Below are 24657 nucleotides of genomic sequence, written 5' to 3' on the forward strand. Positions count from 1 at the left end.
CACTCAAAGTAGGTAAATGCATTCATGCCGCGACTTACAAGTTGTTATGACAGCAACACACAAGTCGCCAACCACGATTGGACGTCACATCTGTTTTTAGAAACTAGTGGATGTGCGCAGAGTAAATTATGACAGCCATAGAACAGACTGCCCCTCAATGTCACACTGACTTGTTCTTGGTTAGCAGGTTGCTGAAAAGAGAAGCTTTGGTATCCAAATTGTGCACGGTAAAAGGTGCAGAAACAAGAGGGATTGGGCGGGCGAGGAGACATTGTGCAACAAATGGATGGAAGCTTTACATAATGAGGTGGGATGTCACGTGGATATCCCATCTTTAGTTATAGTCCCGACTCTAATTCCCATAAACACAGGGGATGCGGCTGCAGCACGGATTTACATGGGCAGTGATGCCATACATAGTATCATAGTATCATAGTATCATAGTTTTTAAGGTTGAAGGGAGACTCTAAAGCGGGCTTTACACGCTACGACATCGCTAATGCGGAGTCGTTGGGGTCACGGAATTCGTGACGCACATCCGGCCGCATTAGCGATGCCGTTGCGTGTGACATCGATAAGCGATTTTGCATCGTTGCAAAAACGTGCAAAATCGCTAATCGGCGACACGGGGGTCCATTCTCAAATCTCGTTACTGCAGCATTAACGAGGTAGTTCCTCGTTCCTGCGGCAGCACACATCGCTGCGTGTGACGCCGCAGGAACGAGGAAGCTCCCCTTACCTGCCTCCCGGCCGCTATGCGGAAGGAAGGAGGTGGGCGGGATGTTACGTCCCGCTCATCTCCGCCCCTCCGCTGCTATTGGGCGGCGGTTCAGTGACGTTTCAGTGACGTCGCTGTGACGCCGCACGGACCGCCCCCTTAGAAAGGAGGCGGTTCGCCGGTCACAGCGACGTCGCCGGACAGGTAAGTATGTGTGACGGCTGTGGGCGATGTTGTGCGGCACGGGCAGCGATATGCCCGTGTCGCGCAACAGATGGGGGCGGGTACCCACACTAGCGATATCGGGACCGATATCGCAGTGTGTAAAGTAGCCTTAAGTCCATCTAGTTCAACCCGTAGCCTAACATGTTGATCCAGAGGAAGGCAAAAAAACCCCCAATGTGGCAAACAAGTTCCAATGGGGAAAAAATTTCCTTCCTGACTCCACATCCGGCAATCAGACTAGTTCCCTGGATCAATACCCTGTCATAAAATCTAATATACATAACTGGTAATATTACATTTTTCAAGAAAGGCATCCAGGCTCTGCTTAAATGTTAGTAGTGAATCACTCATTACAACATCATGCGGCAGAGAGTTCCACAGTCTCACTGCTCGTACAGTAAAGAATCCTCGTCTGTGATTATGATTAAACCTTCTTTCCTCAAGACGTAGCGGATGCCCCCGTGTTCCAGTCGCAGGCCTAGGTGTAAAAAGATCTTTGGAAAGGTCTCTGTACTGTCCCCTCATATATTTATACGTTGTGATTAGATCCCCCCTAAGCCTTCGTTTTTCCAAACTAAATAACCCCAAGTTTAATAACCTGTCTTGGTATTGCAGCCCACCCATGGTATTGCAGCCCACCCACCCATACAGGAAAAAGGAAACAAAAACAACAGTAATGTGCCACCTTTGCTATAAGAATTAATGGTGAGCACCATCGATCACAAAATGATGGCACGTACAAGGCAAAAGCCATTACTCTGGAAGATGGAAAAATCCTTTTAATTAACGATTGTTTACAGCCGAGATGCATTTTAATAGGCACAATTTAAATGGCCCTAAAATCACGGCACTGCCAGCCGCCCGAGAAGGCAAAATAAATCCTGCGATTGGAGAATAAACTGTTTGGTAGAGTTGATCCTTTCAGGTGTCAGTAGTTCTTCTGTTTTCTATACCTGTTAATGGTTAATGGGCTGTGATTTCGACGCTGGGTGTAAATAAAACCGCTTCGTTTCAGTTATCGCCCACAGTCATATAAGCCTATAATGTGAGCGTGGTGCTAGTACCAAACAATGGTGCCAGCTGGCAGGATTAACGAGCAACGGCAAAAACTAGCACAAGTATCTCGTGTACCAGACCTCGGTGTATGACACACTGCAGAAAATGAGGCGTTGATAGGATACGAAATCCACAATGTCTCAGGCAGCGAAGCCAAAACCTATAACAATTAATGGTGGCCATATATATTCATGGGGCTTGTCCGGGACGGCTCAGTTCAGCATGGGAGGTGAGCGACACTAAAGGGGGCTTTACACGCAACGACATCGCTAACGAGATGTTGTTGGGGTCACGGAATTCGTGTCGCACATCTGGACTCATTAGCGACGTTGTTGCGTGTGAAACGCCGGAACGACCATTAATAATCAAAATTACTCACCATATCGTTGATCGTTGACACGTCGTTCTAATCTCAAATATCGTTGTTGTTGCAGGACGCAGGTTGTTAGTCGTTCCTGCGGCAGCACACAACGCTATGTGTGACATCGCAGGAACGAGGAACAGCATCGTACCTGCGGCTGCCGGCAATGAGGAAGGAAGGAGGTGGGTGGGATGTTCCGGTCGCTCATCTCCGCCCCTCCGCTTCTATTGGGTGGCCGCTTAGTGACGCCGCTGTGATGCCAAACAAACCTCCCCCGTAGAAAGGAGGCGGTTCGCCGGCCACAGCCACGTCGCTAGGCAGGTAAGTATGTGTGACGGGTGTAAGCGATGTTGTGCACCACGGGCAGCGATTTGCCCGTGACGCACAACCGACAGGAGCGGGTACTTTTACCAGCGCCATCGCTAGCGATGTCGCTGTGTGTAAAGTGGCCTTCATGACATCAATATTGAACGGGGCAGATATAGAAATCATTGAGCCCCATATTGGAAGTCCTAATTGGGCCTATACATCCTACAAAAAAAAAAAATTGGATGGAGAAGGCACAGGGTACCAAGCATAGGCACAGCCATAAAAGTGGATACCTCCTAGAAAAGGACATCTATTACTACACACTAACAGGTGACCCTACTGAAGCCCCTTAGATATCTCCCCACTTTGATACCCTTGCATAGCCCACATGGAGTGTGATGCCCCTAAAAATGCCTCCTTACAAAATTTGCCCACACAGGACCCCCCATGCATTATATGATGTCCATCACATTGCCCCTTGTATAGTATGATGCTGCCACAGGGCTCACACTACAGAATAATGCTCCAACAGCCTCCCAAACCGTATGACATCCCCAAAGATACCTCACCCACACTCAGCTAAATTAAGGTAAGCCAAATAAGAAGGAAGGGCCTTACTTGCGTCCGGTGTGCCGGGTGAGTCTTATGATCAGCTTCCGAGCTTCATCTAAACTTGACTGTGTTTCCTTCACAAATGAAATGGGTTTCTGCAGTCCGTGCTTCTCCAGGATCTCAGACACACTGCCAATGCAAGCAAGATTACTAGATCACTAATAAACATTGGCGGCCAACAATATAGAAGGGTCACGATTAACACGTTAATATATACAGTTTCACGTATTATAATATAAGTACGATACTATATGAAGTCATTAGCGCCAGGAAGGCATAAAACAAAAGCCAAAAACAATAAACTTAAAGCTTTTTAAAAAGTAAAAAAAAAATGAAAAAAAGTCTTTTTTAAAGGTAAGAGCAACCTAAGAGAATACACAGCACCGGCTCGTCTTATAGGAGCACAATTTGGATGGATTTCCTGGACTGACCGCCAATCTAACGAACCTTACTTTAGTCCTGGTTATGAGATTGACGGCCGGACCGGTGACTGTAATGCGAATATGAATCTGACCATGAACACAAGAGAAATCAGATTGAACAGTCCTTATATTCCTAATGGAGACAAATCTGCACATCTCTCCAAAAAGAGTGTCCATGTTATTGGGGACAAATGGAATGTTTCATAGTTAAAAAAAAGTCGACTCAACATAAATTTGGTCTGTTTTAAAGGGGGTACTCCTACTTCAACTACTTTATGACATATTCATAGGATATCTCAAAGACATCTGATAGGTGGAGAGTCTATGATGACCCACATTTCGGTAAGCAATAGTCCCTTATACCCACTTTCGAGGCATCGCTTACCCCAGACCAGTCCAGTTGCAGTACCTGGAATCAAATCCTCAGGGTATGATTGATCATTACTATCCAAGTCATTCTAGTACGGCTACGAGTTTTGTGCTTGATGTTTTTCTGAGCGTCCCTTCCCGAGCATACGTGGTCAACCGGCTTCGTCAGCACACTGCAATAGTCCAGAAAACTGTAGCGATGCTCAAGAAAGGACACATCACAAAGGACAGTTTAAGTGATGACGCCCGTACCACACCCCAGAATACACTCACTCTATATCTATATATATATATATATATACACACACACACACATATACATATATCTCTCTCTCTCATATATATATATTATATATACATACACACACATCCATCTATGTATATATATATATATATATATATATATATATATATATATACATATATACATACATACATACATACAAACACACACACACACATGCATATATCTCTCTCATATATATATATTCATATATATATATATATATATATATATATATATGTGTGTATATATATATATATATATATATACACACACATTCATATATATATATATATTCATATTATATATATAGATAGATGTGTATGCATTATATACTATATACATACACACACACACACACACACACACATACACACATACACACACACACACACACACACACACATATACACCGTATCCAATGTATTCATCTATGTGTATTTTTTATTTTTATACACTTTTTGTTTTTAGGGGTACAAAGGGACCATAAGACCACTTCGGGGATTGCTGATAAGACCAAAAAAGAAAAAAAAACGAATACGAAGGTCTATAATGTATACAAAATATTTTATTAATTAAAACCATTTAATCTCAAGAGACACAGCCGGAGCTGGACAATAGGCGTCACAATCCATACAATCATATCATCCCTGTCTCAAAGTTCAATATAAATATGGAGTAGATATATAAAAATATAAAACTGAAGAATGTATCACAACATTATATATGATCAACCATATAGGAGTTCATCAAGTTATATCTCAAAACAATAGATGTATAGATACAATAAAATACATTATCAGTTAGTCATAGAGCGATAAGTATATAGATAAGCAAATCTTGGACCAATACATAAATGTGTCCAAGAATTATGGTTACTGAACAAACAAAAAGTGCAAAATAAATAAAAAAGGAGAGAGGAGAGGACAGTGTGTATACTATATATATATATATATATATATCTAAATAGTTAAAAGAACAGCCAAAACTCCATAGATGGATGTATGGAGAGAGTTAATGGTATTAACACTACTTAGAAAGGGAGGGGGGAGGGGGAGGTGATACGTTCCCCAAATGATATACTTATATTCTCCATCTTGAGAGTATCTATACAGAAATGTATTAACACTCTGGGACAAGGGGTAAATTAGAGAGCAAAAAGAGCCCTTATTGAATGATACCAGGGACAGTGGCTGTGACAAGGATAACGATATGCAAGTCTATTAGTCATGTAATAAGATTAGAGTTAAGTAAACACTGCAGCCTTGTCAGGTGCCACTATGATAATTGCTGCTGCATAGACTGAATGCCCTATTCAGAGGCAGAGGCAGAACAAAGCCTGTGACCTGTACACTGATGCCTTATCAGGAGCGCTGGTGAGAACAAGGAAGTACAAGCAGGCACATTACCTGATAGCTGCAAATGTCACCAGACACTGATACAGGATTGTGACACTCCCTGATGCTGGCGTTTCGGCGCTTCCTTCTTCAAAGGGAAAGAAGGAACTGCCGAAACGCCAGTGTCGGGGAGCGTCACAATCCTGTATCAGTGTCTGGTGACATTTGCAGCTATCAGGTAATGTGCCTGCTTGTACTTCCTTGTTCTCACCAGCGCTCCTGATACGGCGTCAGTGTACAGGTCACAGGCTTTGTTCTGCCTCTGCCTCTGATTAGGGCAGGGTTCCCCAACTCCAGTCCTCGAGGGCCACCAACAGTGCATGTTTTCAGGATTTCCTTAGCATTGCATGGGTGTTGGAATCATCAACTGTGCAGGTGATTGAATTATCACATGTGCAATACTAAGGAAATCCTGAAAACATGCACTGTTGGCGGCCCTTGAGGACTGGAATTGGGGACCCATGGATTAGGGCATTCAGTCTATGCAGCAGTAATTATCATAGTGGCACCTGACAAGGCTGCAGTGTTTACTTACCTCTAATCTTATTACATGACTAATAGACTTGCATATTGTTATCCTTGTCACAGTCACTGTCCCTGGTATCATTCAATAAGGGCTCTTTTTGCTCTCTGATTTACCCCTTGTCCCAGAGTGTTAATACATTTCTGTATATATATACTTATATTCTCCATCTTGAGAGTCTATCATTTGGGGAACTTATCACCTCCCCCTCCCCCCTCCCTTTCTAAGTACTGGTAATCTGGTAATATCATTAACTCTCTAACTATTTAGATACATATACTGTATATATATATATATATATATATATATATATATATATATATATATATATATATATATATATATATATATATATATATATATATATATACACACACACACACACATGCATACATATATATATATAGATATAAATAAATATATATATATATATATATATATATATATATATATATATATATATATATGTAGAGAGAGATATAAATATATATATATTATATATATATATATATATATATATATATATATATATATATATATATCTATATCTACATATATATATATATCTCTATCTATCTATATATCTATATATATATATACACACACTAGCTGTACTACCCGGCTACTCCCGGGTTAATAACTGCTGGTAACAAAATAGAATGTATTAACAAAAATGTATTCTACACACAAAACAAATAGGTATAAATGTAATTATAATGTATGTCTCCCCCTCTGTATATATCTCTGTCTCTCTCTCTATCTTTGTCTGTCTGTCTCTTTCCCTGTCTGTCTCTTTCTCCGTCTGTCTCAATCTCTTTCCCTGTTTGTCTATCTATCTCTTTCCCTGTCTGTCTATCTCTGTCACTTTCCCTGTGTCTGTCTCTTTACCTGTCTTTATCTGTCTCTTAACCTGTCTCTCCTTTTCCCTGTCTGTCTCTTTCCCGCTCTTTCCCTGTCAGTCTCTTTCCCTCTGTCTCTTTCCCTCTGTCTCTTTCCCTGTGTCTGTCTCTTTACCTGTCTTTGTCTGTCTCTTACCCTGTCTGTCTCTTTCCCTCTCTTTCCATGTCTGTCTGTTTCCCTGTGTCTGTCTCTTTGTCTGTGTCTGCCTCTTTCCCTGGCTGCATTGTGACACGCCAACATTCCATATAAGGGCGTGGCTGCGCATTCTTCTGAAGTTCTGGCTGCACTGTGGCTCCCAGATCCATTCGCTGTACTACCCGGCTTCGCCTGGGTTAATAACTGCTGTCAACAAAATAGAATGTATTAACAAAAATGTATTCTACACACAAAACAAATAGGTATAAATGTAATTATAATGTATGTCTCCCCCTCTGTATATATCTCTCTGTCTCTCTCTCTATCTTTCCCTGTCTGTCTCTTTCCCTGTCTGTCTCTTTCCCTGTCTGTCTCTTTCCCTGTCTGTCTCTTTCCCTGTCTGTCTCTTTCCCTGTCTGTCTCTTTCCCTGTCTGTCTCTTTCCCTGTCTGTCTCTTTCCCTGTCTGTCTCTTTCCCTGTCTGTCTCTTTCCCTGTCTGTCTCTTTCCCTGTCTGTCTCTTTCCCTGTCTGTCTCTTTCCCTGTCTGTCTCTTTCCCTGTCTGTCTCTTTCCCTGTCTGTCTATCTATCTCTTTCCCTGTCTGTCTCTTTCCCTGTCTGTCTCTTTCCCTGTCTGTCTCTTTCCCTGTCTGTCTATCTATCTCTTTCCCTGTCTGTCTATCTCTGTCACTTTCCCTGTATCTGTCTCTTTACCTGTCTTTATCTGTCTCTTAACCTGTCTCTCCTTTTCCCTGTCTGTCTCTTTCCCGCTCTTTCCCTGTCAGTCTCTTTCCCTCTGTCTCTTTCCCTGTGTCTGTCTCTTTACCTGTCTTTGTCTGTCTCTTACCCTGTCTGTCTCTTTCCCTCTCTTTCCATGTCTGTCTGTTTCCCTGTGTCTGTCTCTTTGTCTGTGTCTGTCTCTTAACCTGTCTCTCTCTTTCCCTCTCTTTCCCTGTCAGTCTGTCTCTTTGTCTGTGTCTGCCTCTTTCCCTGGCTGCATTGTGACACGCCAACATTTCATATAAGGGCGTGGCTGCGCATTCTTCTGAAGTTCTGGCTGCACTCTAGCTCCGAGCTCCATTCGCTTTAATGGAGGCAGGTTTTTTTGGCGAATAACTGTAAAGAGCGGGGGTAAAATTTCCCCTCAAAACATAGCCTATGACGCTCTCGGGGTCCAGATATAGATATATATACATACATACATACATACATACATACATATATATATACATATATATATATACATATATATATATATATATATATATATATATACGCATGTTATATATATATATATATAAATATATATATATATATATATATATATATATATATATATATATATATATATATATATATATATATATATATATATATATATATATATATATATATATACACACACACACATTCAGTAACCATAATTCTTGGTCCCAGAGTGTTAATACATTTCTGTATAGATAGACTCTCAAGATGGAGAATATAAGTATATCATTTGGGGAACGTATCACCTCCCCCTCCCTTTCTAAGTAGTGTTAATACCATTAACTCTCTCCATCCATCCATCTATGGAGTTTTGGCTGTTCTTTTAACTATTTAGATATATATATATATATATATATATATATATATATATATATATATATATATATATATATATATATATATATATATATATATATATATATATATATATATATATATAGTATACACACTGTCCTCTCCTCTCTCCTTTTTTATTTATTTTGCACTTTTTGTTTGTTCAGTAACCATAATTCTTGGACACATTTATGTATTGGTCCAAGCTTTGCTTATCTATATACTTATCGCTCTATGACTAACTGATAATGTATTTTATTGTATCTATACATCTATTGTTTTGAGATATAACTTGATGAACTCCTATATGGTTGATCATATATAATGTTGTGATACATTCTTCAGTTTTATATTTTTATATATCTACTCCATATTTATATTGAACTTTGAGACAGGGATGATATGATTGTATGGATTGTGACGCCTATTGTCCAGCTCCGGCTGTGTCTCTTGAGATTAAATGGTTTTAATTAATAAAATATTTTGTATACATTATAGACCTTCGTATTCGGTTTTTTCTTTTTTGGTCTTATCAAGAAAGGACACGTAGACAGCAGGTTGTGCGCATGCACAAAAAAAAATCACAGCAGCGTTCAAACAACTCGAGGAGCAGCGGGAAAGTCAATCATGGCCGGGAGGAGTGAATCTAGGTAATGAGTCCAGACCACATTGAGGGAGGAGATGCTCTGCTGGACTAGTCCTCATCCATTTGCATATGGTGATTGCGAAGATAAAAGTTGTTTTGGCACAAATATAAAAGGTGGGCCTCGGACAAGAAGGACAATACTAGAAGGCAAAAAGAGGCAGTGTTACGGTAGCATTTTGCCAGTGTTGGGGGCCTTACAGGTTATCTTTAAATAGCTTTTGCTCAACAGTCATTATTTTAAGGGGTTGTCCACTACTTTTACATTGATTGCCTATCCTTAGGATAGGTCATCACTGTCTGATTGGCTGGGGTCCTACACCCACCACCCCCACTGATAAGCTGATCCCAGCAACAAGAAATACTCAGTTGTGGAGCTGCTCTGTTCTCTAATCGAGGCCACAGCCGGTTACTGCACAGCTGCCTCCCATGCAAATCAATAGGAGGTGGATCTGCATTATCCAGCCGCTATAAGAAGACAGGGCAGCTCCGGAGCGAGGCATTTCCGTCTGCCTGCTGCCGACAACAGCTAATTGGCCGGGGTATGGGGTGTTATACCCCAGCCAATCCTACATTAATGACCTGTCCTAATGATAGGCAATCAATGTAAAAGTGGACAACCTCTTTAAGATTAAACTGGACATACCTCAATCATTAAGGCTTCCATATCCCGTAGACCATAGGTGCACAACCTGCGGTTTCCAACCATATGGATAGAAAAATGCTTATCTGACAGATTAACTATATAAGAGCAGCCACACAGAGGAGTAGTGGCTGCAGCTGAGGAGCAGTAGCTGGCAAGTACTAATGGTGGACTATATAGACCTCTCCGCATGTCTCATACATCAGAAGAATGGCGTCAAAGCGTTTCGCACTTCAGTAAGTAGTATGTGAATTAGACAGGGGGCTTCAGTGTCTGTGGGTCGCTTTACTGCGGGTTATGTAAGTTCTGAAACACTAGACAATAAGGGAAGAATCCATGATTAGAGTTGAGCGAGTACCTAACTATTAGTACTTGCTATACTCCTAACGAATAATGTCTAATACTCGCGTATGCATTCCGAATAGCGTGTGCAATGCAAGTCAATGGGGTATACTCGCAAAGTAACGAGTAACCCAAATGCTGTATTATTCGTTCAAGTAGTAACTAGTACGGCATCCGGGTTACCCATTACGTTGCGAGTTTTCTCCATTGACTTGCATTGCACACGCTATTTGGAACGAATACAGGAGTAGTAGACCGTACTCATTATGAGTATAGCAAATAGGAATAGTTAGGCATTCGCTCAACGCTATCCATGATGTATTGTAGATAGCCATGTGCCTACATGACCTCTTCCTCTTTAGGGCCTACTCAGTATTTATGAGGATTTAAAGGCAACCTGTCACTGGATGTTTATAATACTCACTTAACGGTCGGTGCGGTGCAGACTGGTCAGATGGGTGTTTCCGTTCTACGGGTCCGCCCCTCCTCTTTCAGCCATCTTTGTCCTCCTTCTTCTGAAGCTAGTGTGGAAGACGCATTCTACGTCATGCACACTAGCCGGCATAGAAGTCCCGCGCAGGCGCACTAAAATACTTTGGGGCAGATCAAAGTGCACCTACGCAGGACCTCAATGCCGGCTAGTGTGTATGACGTAGAACGCGTCATCTACACTAGCTTCAGAAGGAGGACAAAGATGGCCGAAAGAGGAGGTGCGGGACCCGGAGAACGGAGACACCCATCCGACCAGTTTGCACTGCAACAACCGTTAGGCGAGTATTATAAACATTCGGTGACAGGTTCCCTTTAAACTGTAAAGCTATCAGTTACTGAGAAATGTTCAGAATAACATAAAAAAATAACCAGTACTGTGTGCAGTAAACAAGCTGTTCCTATTCCGATCAGTCAGAAACATACTCAATGCAGTTTGTGATGTGGATTTAGGAGCAGAATCTATTTCTAAATCCTCGTCAAAAACCTCTGTATGATTGTGCTATGAGGATACATTCCCAACAATTAGTTTTTTGGGGGATTTTTTAATGACGCAGATTTTATGAATTATTTATGGACGTATTAGATAAAGTATTACTTGTGGATTTTTTTGTTCATTATGTTTTTGAATCTTTTTGGTGTTTCGTAGTATTTAGCAAAACTTTATTGATATAGTCATGTGTGGAATTTTATTTATTTATTTTTTTTATCTGTGGCTTTTCCACATCTAATCCAATTCTATGTCGAAAATCCGCCCATAGAAACTCAGCGCACCCGCAGAAGAAATTGAAATGTTGCTAACTTGACACACTAGTAGAGGGTCATCTTATCTTTACAAAAAAAAAAAAGACTGTGGAGGTAAGATTGCTTTCACACATCCGGTTTTTGCAGTGCAGCACAATACGGCGCTTTGCAGAAAAAAACACAACCGTTTTTTTATTTTCCGCCGGTTGAGTTTTTTACGCATAGACTTGCATTAGCGCCGTATTGTGCCGCATGGGCTAATAGCCGGATGGAACGTTGCCTGGCACGTTTTTTTGTGCGGCGAAAAAAAAACACATCGCGCCGGATTCGGCGCGATTTACAGTGCAAGCCTATGGACGCCGGATGCGGTTTTTTGCACTGTGCATGCTCAGTATCAAGCCGCATCCGTCAAAAAACGGACGGGCCGCATGGAAAAACGTATGCAACGGATCCGTTTTTTTTCACCGCATCCGTTGCATAGGTTTTTGAGCCGGATTGAGCCGCACTGCAAAAACCGTATGTGTGAAAGCAGCCTAAGAGTCCTGGAAGTAGAATTTCTACCTACCGGACGTTTATAGTATATATTCTCGATTTGCCATACATAAGACCCCTTTAATTTTAAGTGCGGACCAGGATTAGTTCAGTATGACAGTGTGGTCCTTTGACCCAAAAATTATTTTATTTTCTGGGAAATACTTTTCCACCAGAGGAGTCTGAAAGTAGATCTTACACACAGGAACGCTCGGCGTGTGTATGGGGGTCTCGGACGACATCTATTGTGTATAGGGGGCCTTACATAAGAGAAAATATTAAGGCTAAAAAAAAATGAAAGAACTAGCAGAAGAGAAAACAAGAATAACATCAGCCATGTATTTAAGTGTGGTCTTTGCAGACGGTCTTCCAATGTCACCCGGTCACCTGGGACACACGGACACAAAGCAACTTCTTCAAGGTCAGGAAGAGACGACCGTAGGATACAGATCAGAGTCTCCAGCAAGTCTCCGAGTGTCATTGTTATTCAGGCGGGTGTGTAACCACTGAGCTAATCCATCTATCTGCTGTAACTAGATAATGAAGCTGTACATTTAATAAAGTGACTTAATTTCCACCACCTGCACTTCCCATATGGAAAGCTGCCAGAAGACAGGCAAAATAAAGTTGTGAATAAAAACAGATTATAAAGTAAATTAACGTGTAAGCTAAATCTACCGGCAGGAAGAAAAACATCATGTGACATACGGAGGGAGAGCAATGTGAGGCGCAGGGATATTCCTTCCCATAAACTAATGTGGATAGAACTGCTTTTAGGGGTCAAAAATGCACTATGTCACAAGATTGGAGAGGTCAGCCATGTCTGGGTACCATGAATATGGGAACACACTTTGCAAGGGAAAGAGTGGGAGCAAGGGCACGGAAGGGGGGAGGGGGAGAAAGGGCACGGGAGGAGGGACAGAAAGGGCACGGGAGGAGGGACAGAAAGGGCACGGGAGGAGGGACAGAAAGGGGACGGGAAAAGGGACAGAAAGGGGACGGGAGGAGGGGCAGAAAGGGGACGGGAGGAGGGGCAGAAAGGGGACGGGAGGAGGGACAGAAAGGGCACGGGAGGAGGGACAGAAAGGGCACGGGAGGAGGGACAGAAAGGGCACGGGAGGAGGGACAGAAAGGGCACGGGAGGAGGGGCAGAAAGGGCACGGGAGGAGGGGCAGAAAGGGCACGGGAGGAGGGGCAGAAAGGGCACGGGAGGCGGGGCAGAAAGGGCACGGGAGGCGGGGCAGAAAGGGCACGGGAGGAGGGACAGAAAGGGCACGGGAGGAGGGAAAGAAAGGGCACAGGAGGAGAAAAAGGGCACAGGAGGAGAAAAAGGGCACGGGAGGAGGGAAAGAAAGGGCACAGGAGGAGGGAAAGAAAGGGCACGGGAGGAGGGAAAGAAAGGGCACGGGAGGAGGGAAAGAAAGGACACGGGAGGAGGGAAAGAAAGGACACGGGAGGAGGGAAAGGGCACGGGAGGAGGGAAAGAAAGGGCACGGGAGGAGGAAAAGAAAGGTCACGGGAGGAGGAAAAGAAAGGTCACGGGAGGAGCAAAAGAAAGGTCACGGGAGGAGCAAAAGAAAGGTCACGGGAGGAGGAAAAGAAAGGTCACGGGAGGAGCAAAAGAAAGGTCACGGGAGGAGCAAAAGAAAGGTCACGGGAGGAGCAAAAGAAAGGGCACGGGGGAGGAAAAGAAAGGTCACGGGAGGAGGGAAAGAAAGGGCACGGGAGGAGGGAAAGAAAGGGCACGGGAGGAGGGAAAGAAAGGGCATGGGAGGAGCAAAAGAAAGGTCACGGGAGGAGCAAAAGAAAGGTCACGGGAGGAGGAAAGGAAAGGGCACGGGGGAGGAAAAAAAAGGGCACGGGAGGAGGGAAAGAAAGGGCACGGGGGAGGAAAAGAAAGGGCACGGGAGGAGGGAAAGAAAGGGCACGGGAGGAGGGAAAGAAAGGGCACGGGAGGAGGGAAAGAAAGGGCACGGGGGAGGAAAAGAAAGGGCACGGGAGGAGGGAAAGAAAGGGCACGGGAGGAGGGAAAGAAAGGGCACGGGAGGAGGGAAAGAAAGGGCACGGGAGGAGGGAAAGAAAGGGCACGGGAGGAGCAAAAGAAAGGGCACGGGAGGAGCGAAAGAAAGGGCACGGGAGGAGCGAAAGAAAGGGCACGGGAGGAGCGAAAGAAAGGGCACGGGAGGAGGGAAAGAAAGGGCACGGGAGGAGGGAAAGAAAGGGCACGGGAGGAGGGAAAGAAAGGGCACGGGAGGAGGGAAAGAAAAGGCACGAGAGGAGGGAAAGATAGGGCACAGGCGAGGACGAAAGGGCAAGGAGAGGGAAGGAAAGGAAAGTAATTCCTTGCTGGAAGAAGGACACCAGATGACCAAAGTTCTAAAATTACTGCCAATATCCAGATACCGAAACCAGAACAGATCGAAGCTTAGATTGATGATTAATATCTGTCTAGAGACTTGTATCTCTCTGTTCTGAAGGAGAATCATCTGCCTTCGCTGGGTGCAGGTTCTCATTAGGAGTCCTAAGAAATTGTGATTTGGTTTCAAACACAGCAAACTAAACTCTCTGGTAAATTGGAGGAGAGATTTTCAATTAAAAAAGTGTTGCAGCGTATCTGTGAATAAAGGAGATGAAGATGAATCGCTGAAAATCTAGAAGTTTCTGTCAGTCAGGTTCATGAAAGCAGAGCCTCAATTCCAGAGGAAAAAGAAAGCCTGCGGAGACACCATCACATGTTTCTCAACGCTGGCAGGAAACTAGCCAGGTCTTTCACCGGGAAGGAACAACCACGGGAAGGGCAGTCTCCAGTCAAGGAGACCACCTATGTCAAACATGGTATCCATCCACAGACAGCTGTTTCGGGGTATTTTCCCCTCATCAGTGTGGAGTAGGAAACTGGCTAGTGGGAGCAATGCCTAGTAGAAGACTACATAAGCAAGGATGATTGACCTTAGGGAGATCAAAATCCAACACCGCGGAGACACCATCACGTGTTTCTCAACGTGATGGTGTCACGTGATGGTGCCACCTATGATGCCAAACATAGGTGGTCTCCTTGACTGGAGACTGCCCTTCCCGTGGTTGTTCCTTCCCGGTGAAAGACCTGGCTAGTTTCCTGCCAGCGTTGAGAAACATGTGATGGTGTCTCCGCAGGCTTTCTTGTTTTGAATATTTCCCAGGGGGCATTGCTCTAGAATCACTGCGTTGAGAAACACGTGATGGTGTCTCCGCGGTGTTGGATGTTGATCTCCCTAAGGTCAACCATCCTTGCTTATGTAGTCAATTCCAGAGGAAGCCTGTAATAGGGGCCATGGTGTTTGTTATGCAGCTCTCCAAAATATAAATATACTAAGTAATAAGGGGAACTTTTAACAATTTAACAGTAGAGCGCACCAGAGAGTATTTTGATGACAAGGACGAGGTCTGCCTCACACAGCGAGCCCGTACCTTCATATAACGGGCAGAATGAAAAATGAGCAGATTTCCGGCCCTGCGCGGCTCCTTCTCGCAGACGTCTCGTATTATCAGACATCAGGCTTCCTCAGGCCTTGTGCCACAAACTTTATGAAAAAGATGATATTTATGATTTGATTCATTTTCTCGTTCGGAGAGTTTATCACTAAATCAAAAATACAGTCCTATCAAAAAACATTTTTTTGCAAATACTAAGCGAAAAGCGACAGTGAACAAGGCCGTGATGCCCAATACTGAGGAATTTAACGCTTTACTGAAAGACGTTCTTCAACCTCAATTAAAAAGTTGTTTGACAGTAATTTAAATTGCTTGAAACATGAAAAAAAAAAAGAAATTTCTTAGCTTTTTGTCCCACTTACTGCTGCAATCAAATCTGTGCTGCTGAAGGGTGGGAACCTGAAAGATCAGTCCCCTTCCCCCGCTGGCAGCTGGCAATTTAGTCCCTTTTAATTTCTCTTATAAATGACGTCTTTTCAGAATAGTCATAATACTGACAAAGCTCGGCTCTTTTCTTGATAAGCAGGGAAAAAAAAAAACAAAACATTTCCATTTGATGTTCTGGAGAGTACAAAGGATCTTTTGGCTGGCAGCTCTCCCTCCCGACTCCGCCATACACAGGACCGCTTGTCTCAGCCAAGTGCTCATGTTGTCTCTGGCACACCATCTGTCAGAATCAACTGCTCCCGCTAATCTCCAAATCTCTGTATTTTGACTACAGTAAGATGTTTTGTCAATGCTGCGGCCAATCACTGAGCTGAACTATATGAGAAGAGCCATTAAGGTCAGTGATGTTTGCTGTAGTTGTGATGTTACCACTGCAGCTAATCACTGAGCTCCATTACATCAGCAGAGCCTCTGAGGCCAGTGACATGCGTTCTAGTTGTCTTGTCAACACTGCAGCCAATCACTGAGCTCCCCTACATCAGCAGAGCCTCTGAGGTTTTCTGTAGTCATGAAGTCACCACTGCAGCCAATCACTGAGCTCACCTATATGAGCAGAGCCGCTAAGGTCAGTGATATTTGCTGAAGTCGTGATGTTACCACTGCAGCCAATCACTGAGCTCCTCTACATCAGCAGAGCCTCTGAGGCCAGTGACATGCGTTCTAGTTGTCATGTCAACGCTGCAGCCAATCACTGAGTTCCTCTACATCAGCAGAGCCTCTGAGACCAGTGACATGCACTCTAGTGGTGACGACACCATTGCGGCCAATCACTAAGCTCCTCTATATTAGCAGAGACGCTAAGGTCAGTGATGTTTGCTGTAGTCATCATGTCACTACAGCAGCCAATCACTGAGCTCTCCTACATTAGCAGAGACTCTGAGGCCAGTTATATGCGCTCTAGTCGTGAAGTCACTGCTACAACCAAAACACAGACAGACACCGGGGCAGTGGCGGGGAGGGATGAGCACCATTTATGTTTATTTACAAATATCCAATCGTATGGGTAACACTTTTAGGCTATGTGCGCACGTGTGCGCTCTGCACCGCACCTAAAAGGTGCGCTTCAGAGAACAGCTGAAAAGCTCCGTTCTGAAGCGCATGGTGCCGGCAGAGAACGTGCGCTCTGCCTGCAGCTCCTGCCATAGACAGAGCGGGGGCTGCCGGCAAAGCGCACGGAAGAAGTGACATGTCACTTCTTAGAACGCGCGCTTCGGGCAGTAGCCGAAGCGCTGCGCTCTAAGACGCCACGTGCGCACGGCCCCTGCACAATCTCCATAGATTATGCAGGGGACGCAGGACGCATGCAGTTACGCTGCGCTACAAAGAGCAGCGTAACTGCATGTAATTACGCAACGTGCGCACATAGCCTTATAGTAAGTGCAAAACCCCTGTAATTGAGCATGTGTTCCCTCAAGCACAAAAAATAATAATAGGTGCACATGCACATTGATATACGCTTTAAACACCAGGTTGTGTCACACTATATATTTAATTGTCATAACAAGCTATTTCTTTCCAAAATGGTCCATGCGACTGCTGCAAAGCATGACTAAATGGAGCGGCTCAGGATTGATGGCTGCCCCCCAAAAAATGAAGAAAAAAAAAAAATTTAGCTAAGTATTGGTAGAAAAAAAGTGATCAATTTTCTTTAGGTTATGTAATGCAGCAGATATTATTCTGTGTATTCAGGTATGGAAAATCCACTGCAATTTACAGCATCAAAATACCAATTTTAAAGGGAACCTGTCACCAGATTTAGGGCCTATAAGCTGCGGCCACCACCAGTGGTCTCTTATATACAGCATTCTAACATGCTTTATATAAGAGCCCAAGCCACTGTGTAGAATGTAAAAATCACTTTTAATACTCACATAGGAGGTCACTCCGTTGCAGACTGGTCGGATGGGTGTCTCCGTTCTCTGGGACCGGCGCCGCTTCTTTCGGCCATCTTTGTCTTCCTCCTTCTGAAGCCTGGGTACATGACACGTCCTACGTCATCCACACAAGCCAGCATTGGGGCCCTGCGCAGGTGAACTACAATACTTTGATCTGCCCTAAGCAGGGCAGATCAAAGTGCGCCTGTGCAGGGCCTCAATGCCGGCCTGTGCGGATGACGTAGGACGCGTCATGTACCCAGGCTTCAGAAGGAGGAAGACAAAGATGGCCGAAAGAAGCGGCGCCGGTCCCAGAGAACGGAGACACCCATCCAACCAGTCTGCAACGGAGTGACCTCCTATGTGAGTATTAAAAGTGATTTTTACATTCTACACAGCGGCCTGGGCTCTTATATAAAGCATGTTAGAATTCTGTATATAAGAGACCACTGGTGGTGGCCGCAGCTTATAGGCCCCAAATCTGGTGACAGGTTCCCTTTAACAAAAATCTGTCAGCAGTTTCTAAAAGTAAAGGTAGAGACCTTGATTCCAGCGATATAAGATTACCTTAATGGGCTCCTTGCTGCCACTTTGTGTCACTGAATGCTGAGCTCTGTATAATCCCATCCACACCTCTGATTGGCAGCTTTCTGTGTCCACTGTGCATAGGCAGAAAGCTGCTAATCAGTGGTGGGGCAGGGTTGGACTCCACAGCAGCAGGTTTACTAGTCCTCTAGTGATAATTTCCTGCTGATAAAAACAGTGATTTTATCAAAACTACAGCCAGCAGCTCATAATGTGACACATCATTGGAATCAGGACCTCCATGTCTACATTATGCTGCTCTCGGATTACGAGGTAATAACCTGGTGACAGATGTATCCGCTGTTCCCTATTTTCAATGCTAAAGTGGATTTAAACACAAAACCTTGATCCATGTCATGCCTGCGCATAATCTACAGAGGATCTAGGAGGGAAATCGAAGGCGAGTTACCTGAGGATTTGCTCGAGCTGATCCACCTTGTCATGTAGAGATTTCGTTACGTCGGTCTCCACGCTGGGAATAAGAAGAGAGACACAGTGATCAGATAGCTGCGGCCTGTAATTTCCTGCAGTTATTAATATGGCATTACTGAGCGACACAAACAATAAGCAATTCTCCGCTCCGCGCTCGCTTATGTCTCGGAGATTCGCACTGTCTTGCATCCCGGAGTTACTTTCTTGTGATGGAAGAAGAGAAAAAAAAAAGGACTTATGACCTGGATGGACAAACAATTAAATCTATCTAATAAATTCTGTATTCATAAGGGATCCAAACAGCAGAAGATCAACCAAATCTATAGACACGTCAGGTACGGATATAATAGGGTCTTGTGATGATGATGTCGATTTGCCAAAAAGAACGAGGCCACCAGATAGACGCCAAAACACAAATTCACCTAATAGCAATTTTTTGCAATTCTGACCAGTGTCACTTTATGAGGTTACAACTCTTAAACACTTCAAAGGATCCCAGTGATTCTGAGATCAAAGGATCCCAGTGATTCTGAGATCAAAGGATCCCAGTGATTCTGAAATCAAAGGATCCCAGTGATTCTGAAATCAAAGGATCCGAGTGATTCTGAGATCAAAGGATCCCGGTGATTCTGAGATCAAAGGATCCCAGTGATTCTGAGATCAAAGGATCCCGGTGATTCTGAGATCAAAGGATCCCAGTGATTCTGAGATCAAAGGATCCCAGTGATTCTGAGATCAAAGGATCCCGGTGATTCTGAGATCAAAGGATCCCGGTGATTCTGAGATCAAAGGATCCCAGTGATTCTGAGATCAAAGGATCCCAGTGATTCTGAGATCAAAGGATCCCGGTGATTCTGAGATCAAAGGATCCCAGTGATTCTGAGATCAAAGGATCCCGGTGATTCTGAGATCAAAGGATCCCAGTGATTCTGAGATCAAAGGATCCCGGTGATTCTGAGATCAAAGGATCCCAGTGATTCTAAGACTATTTTCTTGTGATATATTGTACATAATGATAGTGGTAAATTTTGCCCGATATTTTTTGTGTTTATTTGGGGAAAAATCTGAACTTTGGCGAAAATTTTGAAATTTTCACAATTTTCAAACTTTGAATTTTTATCCACTTAGACAAGAGAGTTGTATCACACAAAATAGTTACTAAATAACATTCCCCACATGTCTACTTTAGGCTGCTTTCACACTTCCGTCTTTTTCCATGAGTCCAAATCCGTTTTGTGACTGATGTGACGGATGCATTGGCGATTGTGGTACAACTGATGGGACGGATCCGCTATAGCAGTTTTAACCTGGCAAAGAGAATCCAGCTGTGGCCGTGGGTAACCTGAGTGACGTCATCGCTGACAGCGCGGCTCACTTCAGTTACTCTGTGGAGCTCACAGTGAGCGGTGTTGTTCTACGACCGCTTCTGTCAGCTTCATGTAGCAGAGCTGGATGCGTCGTGGGACCTCGTGTGGATTACATCGAACCTGGAGGGGAATTTGGGGATTAATAAAGTGGTGAAAAAGGGTGTTTTTTGTCTTTTATTTCAAATAAAGGATTTTTCGGTGTTTGTGTTTATTTACTTTCACTACAGTTTAGTGATGGGGGGCTCTCAGACACCTGCCATCAGTAAGCTTGGACTTAGTGGCAGCTATGGGCTGTCATTAACTCCTTATTACCCCGATTGCCACCGCATCAGGGTAATCGGATGAGCTGGGTAGAGTCCCGGGACTGTCGCATCTAATGGATGCGGCATTTCTGGGCAGCTGCTGGCTGATATTTTTAGGCTGGGGGGCTCCCCATAACGTGGGGCTCCCCATCCTGAGAATACCAGCCCTCAGCCGAGTGGCTTTATCTTTTATCTTGGCTGGTATCAAAGTTGGGGGGACCACACTCCGTTTTTTTAAATTATTTATTTATTTATTTGCCTGCAAGACAGAGACTCGCCCACCGGCAGCAGTGATTGGTTGCAGTGAGACAGCTGTCACTCAGCGTGGAGGCTCATCTGACTGCAACCAATCATATGCGCCAGTGGCCGGGGGAAGAAGTGAATACAAGATGGAATAATGAGCGGACGGCATTTTCAAAAGAAGGAGAAGCTGCCCGGTGATCGGTGAGTATGAGAGAGGGGGTGAGAGAGACCGACCAACATCGACAGAGACCGAGAGAGAGAGAGACCGAACGACCGACGGACACAGAGACAGAGAGATTTTCTAACCAGAAAGGAATTTACACATCTGAGCATGCTCTGTTGCTAAAAGACTGAATCCTTACCAGAATCCGTCATTAGACAAATTGGACGGATTCAGGCGCCCATAGGCTTCCATTATAACCAACGACGGACGCCGACGGAATCCTGCGCACTGCGTTTTTTCCACGCTACAAAAAAATGTTACATTCTGCGTTGCTTCCGCTCGGCGGTCAGTCATTCTATGACTGATCAGTCGCATAGCGTATGTAAATTATGGAGGGCCATCAGTCGCAATCAGTCGTTAATACAATTCTATGGGGAAAAACTGAATCCTGCAAATTATTTTGCAGGATTCGGTTGTTTCTCTAAGCGACAAATTGTGACTGATGGAAAAAGACGGAAGTGTGAAAGCAGCCTGAAATCAGCGAAATTTTTTTGAAACATATTTTTTTTGTTAGGAAGTTACAAGGGTTCAAGAGTTCATCAGCAATTTTTAATTTTTTCCAACAAAATTTACAACACCATTTTTTTTACGGACCACATCACATTTGAAGTGACTTTGAGAGGCCAAGGTGACAGAAAATACCCAAAACTGACACAAATCTAAAAACCTGCAACCCTTAAAGTACTCAAAAGAACATCAAAGATGTAAATTAACCCTTCAGGTTCTTCACAGGAACTAAAGGAATGTGGAAGGAAAAACCGAAAATTGAACTTTTTCTAACAAAAATGTTACTTTATCCCCAAATTTTGCAATTTAACAAGGATGACCACAGAAAACGCAGCATAAACTTTATTGTGCAATTTATGATAACCCATATGTGGTGGAAATCTATTCTTTGGACGCACAGCAGGGCTCGGAAGGGAAGAATCGCCATTAGTATTTTTTAATTCAAAATTATCTGGAATCATTAGCAGACACAATGCTGCGTTTGTAGAGCCCCTGATGTGATTAAACAGTGGAGCTCCCCCACAAGTGACTATTTTGAAAACTACACCCCTCAAGCAATCTACATGGTTGATGAGCACCTTCAACCCTAGGTGCTTCACAGAAGTTTATAACATTGAGTGGTGGAAATGAAAAAGCGCTATGTATGTTTATATAGACAGTGAGCTGCTAAGCACAGCAGGGGGGTGTCTGACTAGTTGAATTCTAGCTGACCCTAGTCCAGCAATTATAATCTCCTGAAGCTAAAACAAACATAACAGGTAAACAAGTGCACAGAGTGTGAAAACCGATGCATCGTAGAAATCTCTCCATTAATGCCTGCAGCATGCTTCAGATTAGATTTTCTTTAACAACAAAACTATCATAGCCATAAGGTGGTAAAGCTTCTGTGACCATACAAGAGCTAGAGAATACCATGACACTAGTTTTGGAGGGCTTGTTTGGACCCCCGCGGCTCATGACACATCTTCCGAATCCGTGCTTTCCTTAACCAAGCAGCAGCAAAAACATTAGTGCATGCCCTCATCATCTCCCGCCTCGACTACTGCAACCTTTTGCTCTCTGGCCTCCCTTCCAACACTCTTTCACCCCTCCAATCTATCCTAAACTCTGCGGCCCGCTTAATCCACCTCTCCCCTCGCTACACCCCAGCCTCACCACTCTGCCAATCCCTTCACTGGCTTCCCATTGTCCAAAGACTCCAGCTCAAAACACTAACCATGACTTACAAAGCCATGCACAACCTGTCTCCTCCCTACATCTGTGACCTAGTCTCCCGGTACCTACCTGCACGCAACCTCAGATCCTCACAAGATCTCCTTCTCTGCTCCTCTCTTATCTCCTCGTCCCACAATCGCGTACAAGATTTCTTCCGTGCATCCCCCATACTCTGGAACGCTCTACCTCAGCACATCAGACTCTCCACTACCGTGGAAAGCTTCAAGAGGAACCTCAAGACCCACCTCTTCCAACAAGCCTACAACCTACAATAGCCCTCAGTCCAGTACACCACTGCGCAACCAGCTCTGTCCTCACCTATTGTACCATCACCCATTCCCTGTAGACTGTGAGCCCTCGCGGGCAGGGTCCTCTCTCCTCCTATACCAGTCTGTTTTGAACTGTTAATGATTGTTGTACGTATACCCTCTTTCACATGTAAAGCGCCATGGAATAAATGGCGCTATAATAATAAATAATAATAATAATAATGACACTATCTTGCAAGATTTTAAAATGGGTTCGGAGGAAGAGACTATTTTCCCTTTATTTGGGAAAAACACACATCCTACAGGGAGTCTATCAGCAGAAAATGACGGTTCAAGCCAAGCACAAGCACTCAGTGCACCATTGGTACGGCTGAGATGTTCAATGCATCTTTCCAACTACATATTTTTTGTCCATATGGCTTGCCTGTAAACCCTAAGTTGTCAATCAAGGAAGAAGGTTTCTATAGATGCAAAACAAGTACGGCAGAAAGTGCACTGAACTGATCGGCCACAGCAAGGGTGCACGGAGGGCTTGGTTTGAACAGTCACTTTCTACTGATAGATTCCCTGTAATGCCACCTTACCCTACACAAGATTGCCATTAGTGGCCCACAAAAGGCTATCCCTCACGAAACTTGGTCACCCCTTTACTCCTCAGAAGCCACATTTATTTTCCTTTTGCAAGTTGGTACTTCATGAAAAGGAACCATTTTTGTAATTAATAGCATTGTAGGGTAAAAGGCGGCGGTGTAATACATGACAGGGGTTTAAATTTGTTTGTTAGAAGCAAGGGATGGGTTAAAAACAACAATACTCCTCGTGTGGTGGCCCTTGACAAAGGACACGAAACACACGTCGGGGCCTGGACCGTGGACAGTTTTGATTGCGCCATTTTTTTGTCTGGTATGTATTAATGTACCCTTGTGTATCACACTAGAGTAGCTTTTGGCTTTGATCCACTGAGATACCGATTAATGTTAGTGTATGGGTCTGATAGATCCTCGCAGGGCCTTTGATTGAAATTCTACATATGGCAGCATTCTAATATTTTGATTACAGTTGGAGTGGGGGTATATGTAATAACTTTATCCGATTGGGATGTATATTGTGTCCCACTCTGACTGTTATTAATTTTCCATACCACTGTCCCGGTTCCCACCCCTGTGGAGTTTTTAAATTTCCCCTTGTATTTGTCTCACATGCCCCACTGTGATCCAGGTTTTGTGTCACAGATGTGGTGTATACTATTTTATAGTCTCTATGTTGCATATGTTTACTAAAATTGTGTTGGACAATCATTACTCTCAGGTGTGTTTTTGGACACAATTTTCTGAATACTCCCCTGTTCTAACCACTATGGCTCAAACACAGGCTGCTCTATTGGTTATCAGCCGGACAGGAAGTGATGACGTCCTGATGTAGC

General features: G+C 43.8%; 1 protein-coding gene across 1 annotated transcript in view; it reads right to left on the reverse strand.

Annotated features, from left to right (window-relative positions):
* NBAS (NBAS subunit of NRZ tethering complex) overlaps window positions 1-24657 on the reverse strand; it is a 1027824-nt gene that overhangs the window by 643914 nt on the left and 359253 nt on the right. The window contains 2 exon segments of the mRNA XM_075341124.1: window positions 3288-3410; window positions 19086-19148. Coding sequence (XP_075197239.1) covers window positions 3288-3410; window positions 19086-19148 — 186 coding nt within the window.

This window comes from Anomaloglossus baeobatrachus, chromosome 3, assembly GCF_048569485.1.
Source record: "Anomaloglossus baeobatrachus isolate aAnoBae1 chromosome 3, aAnoBae1.hap1, whole genome shotgun sequence".
In the NCBI taxonomy this organism is placed as follows: Eukaryota; Metazoa; Chordata; class Amphibia; order Anura; family Aromobatidae; genus Anomaloglossus; species Anomaloglossus baeobatrachus.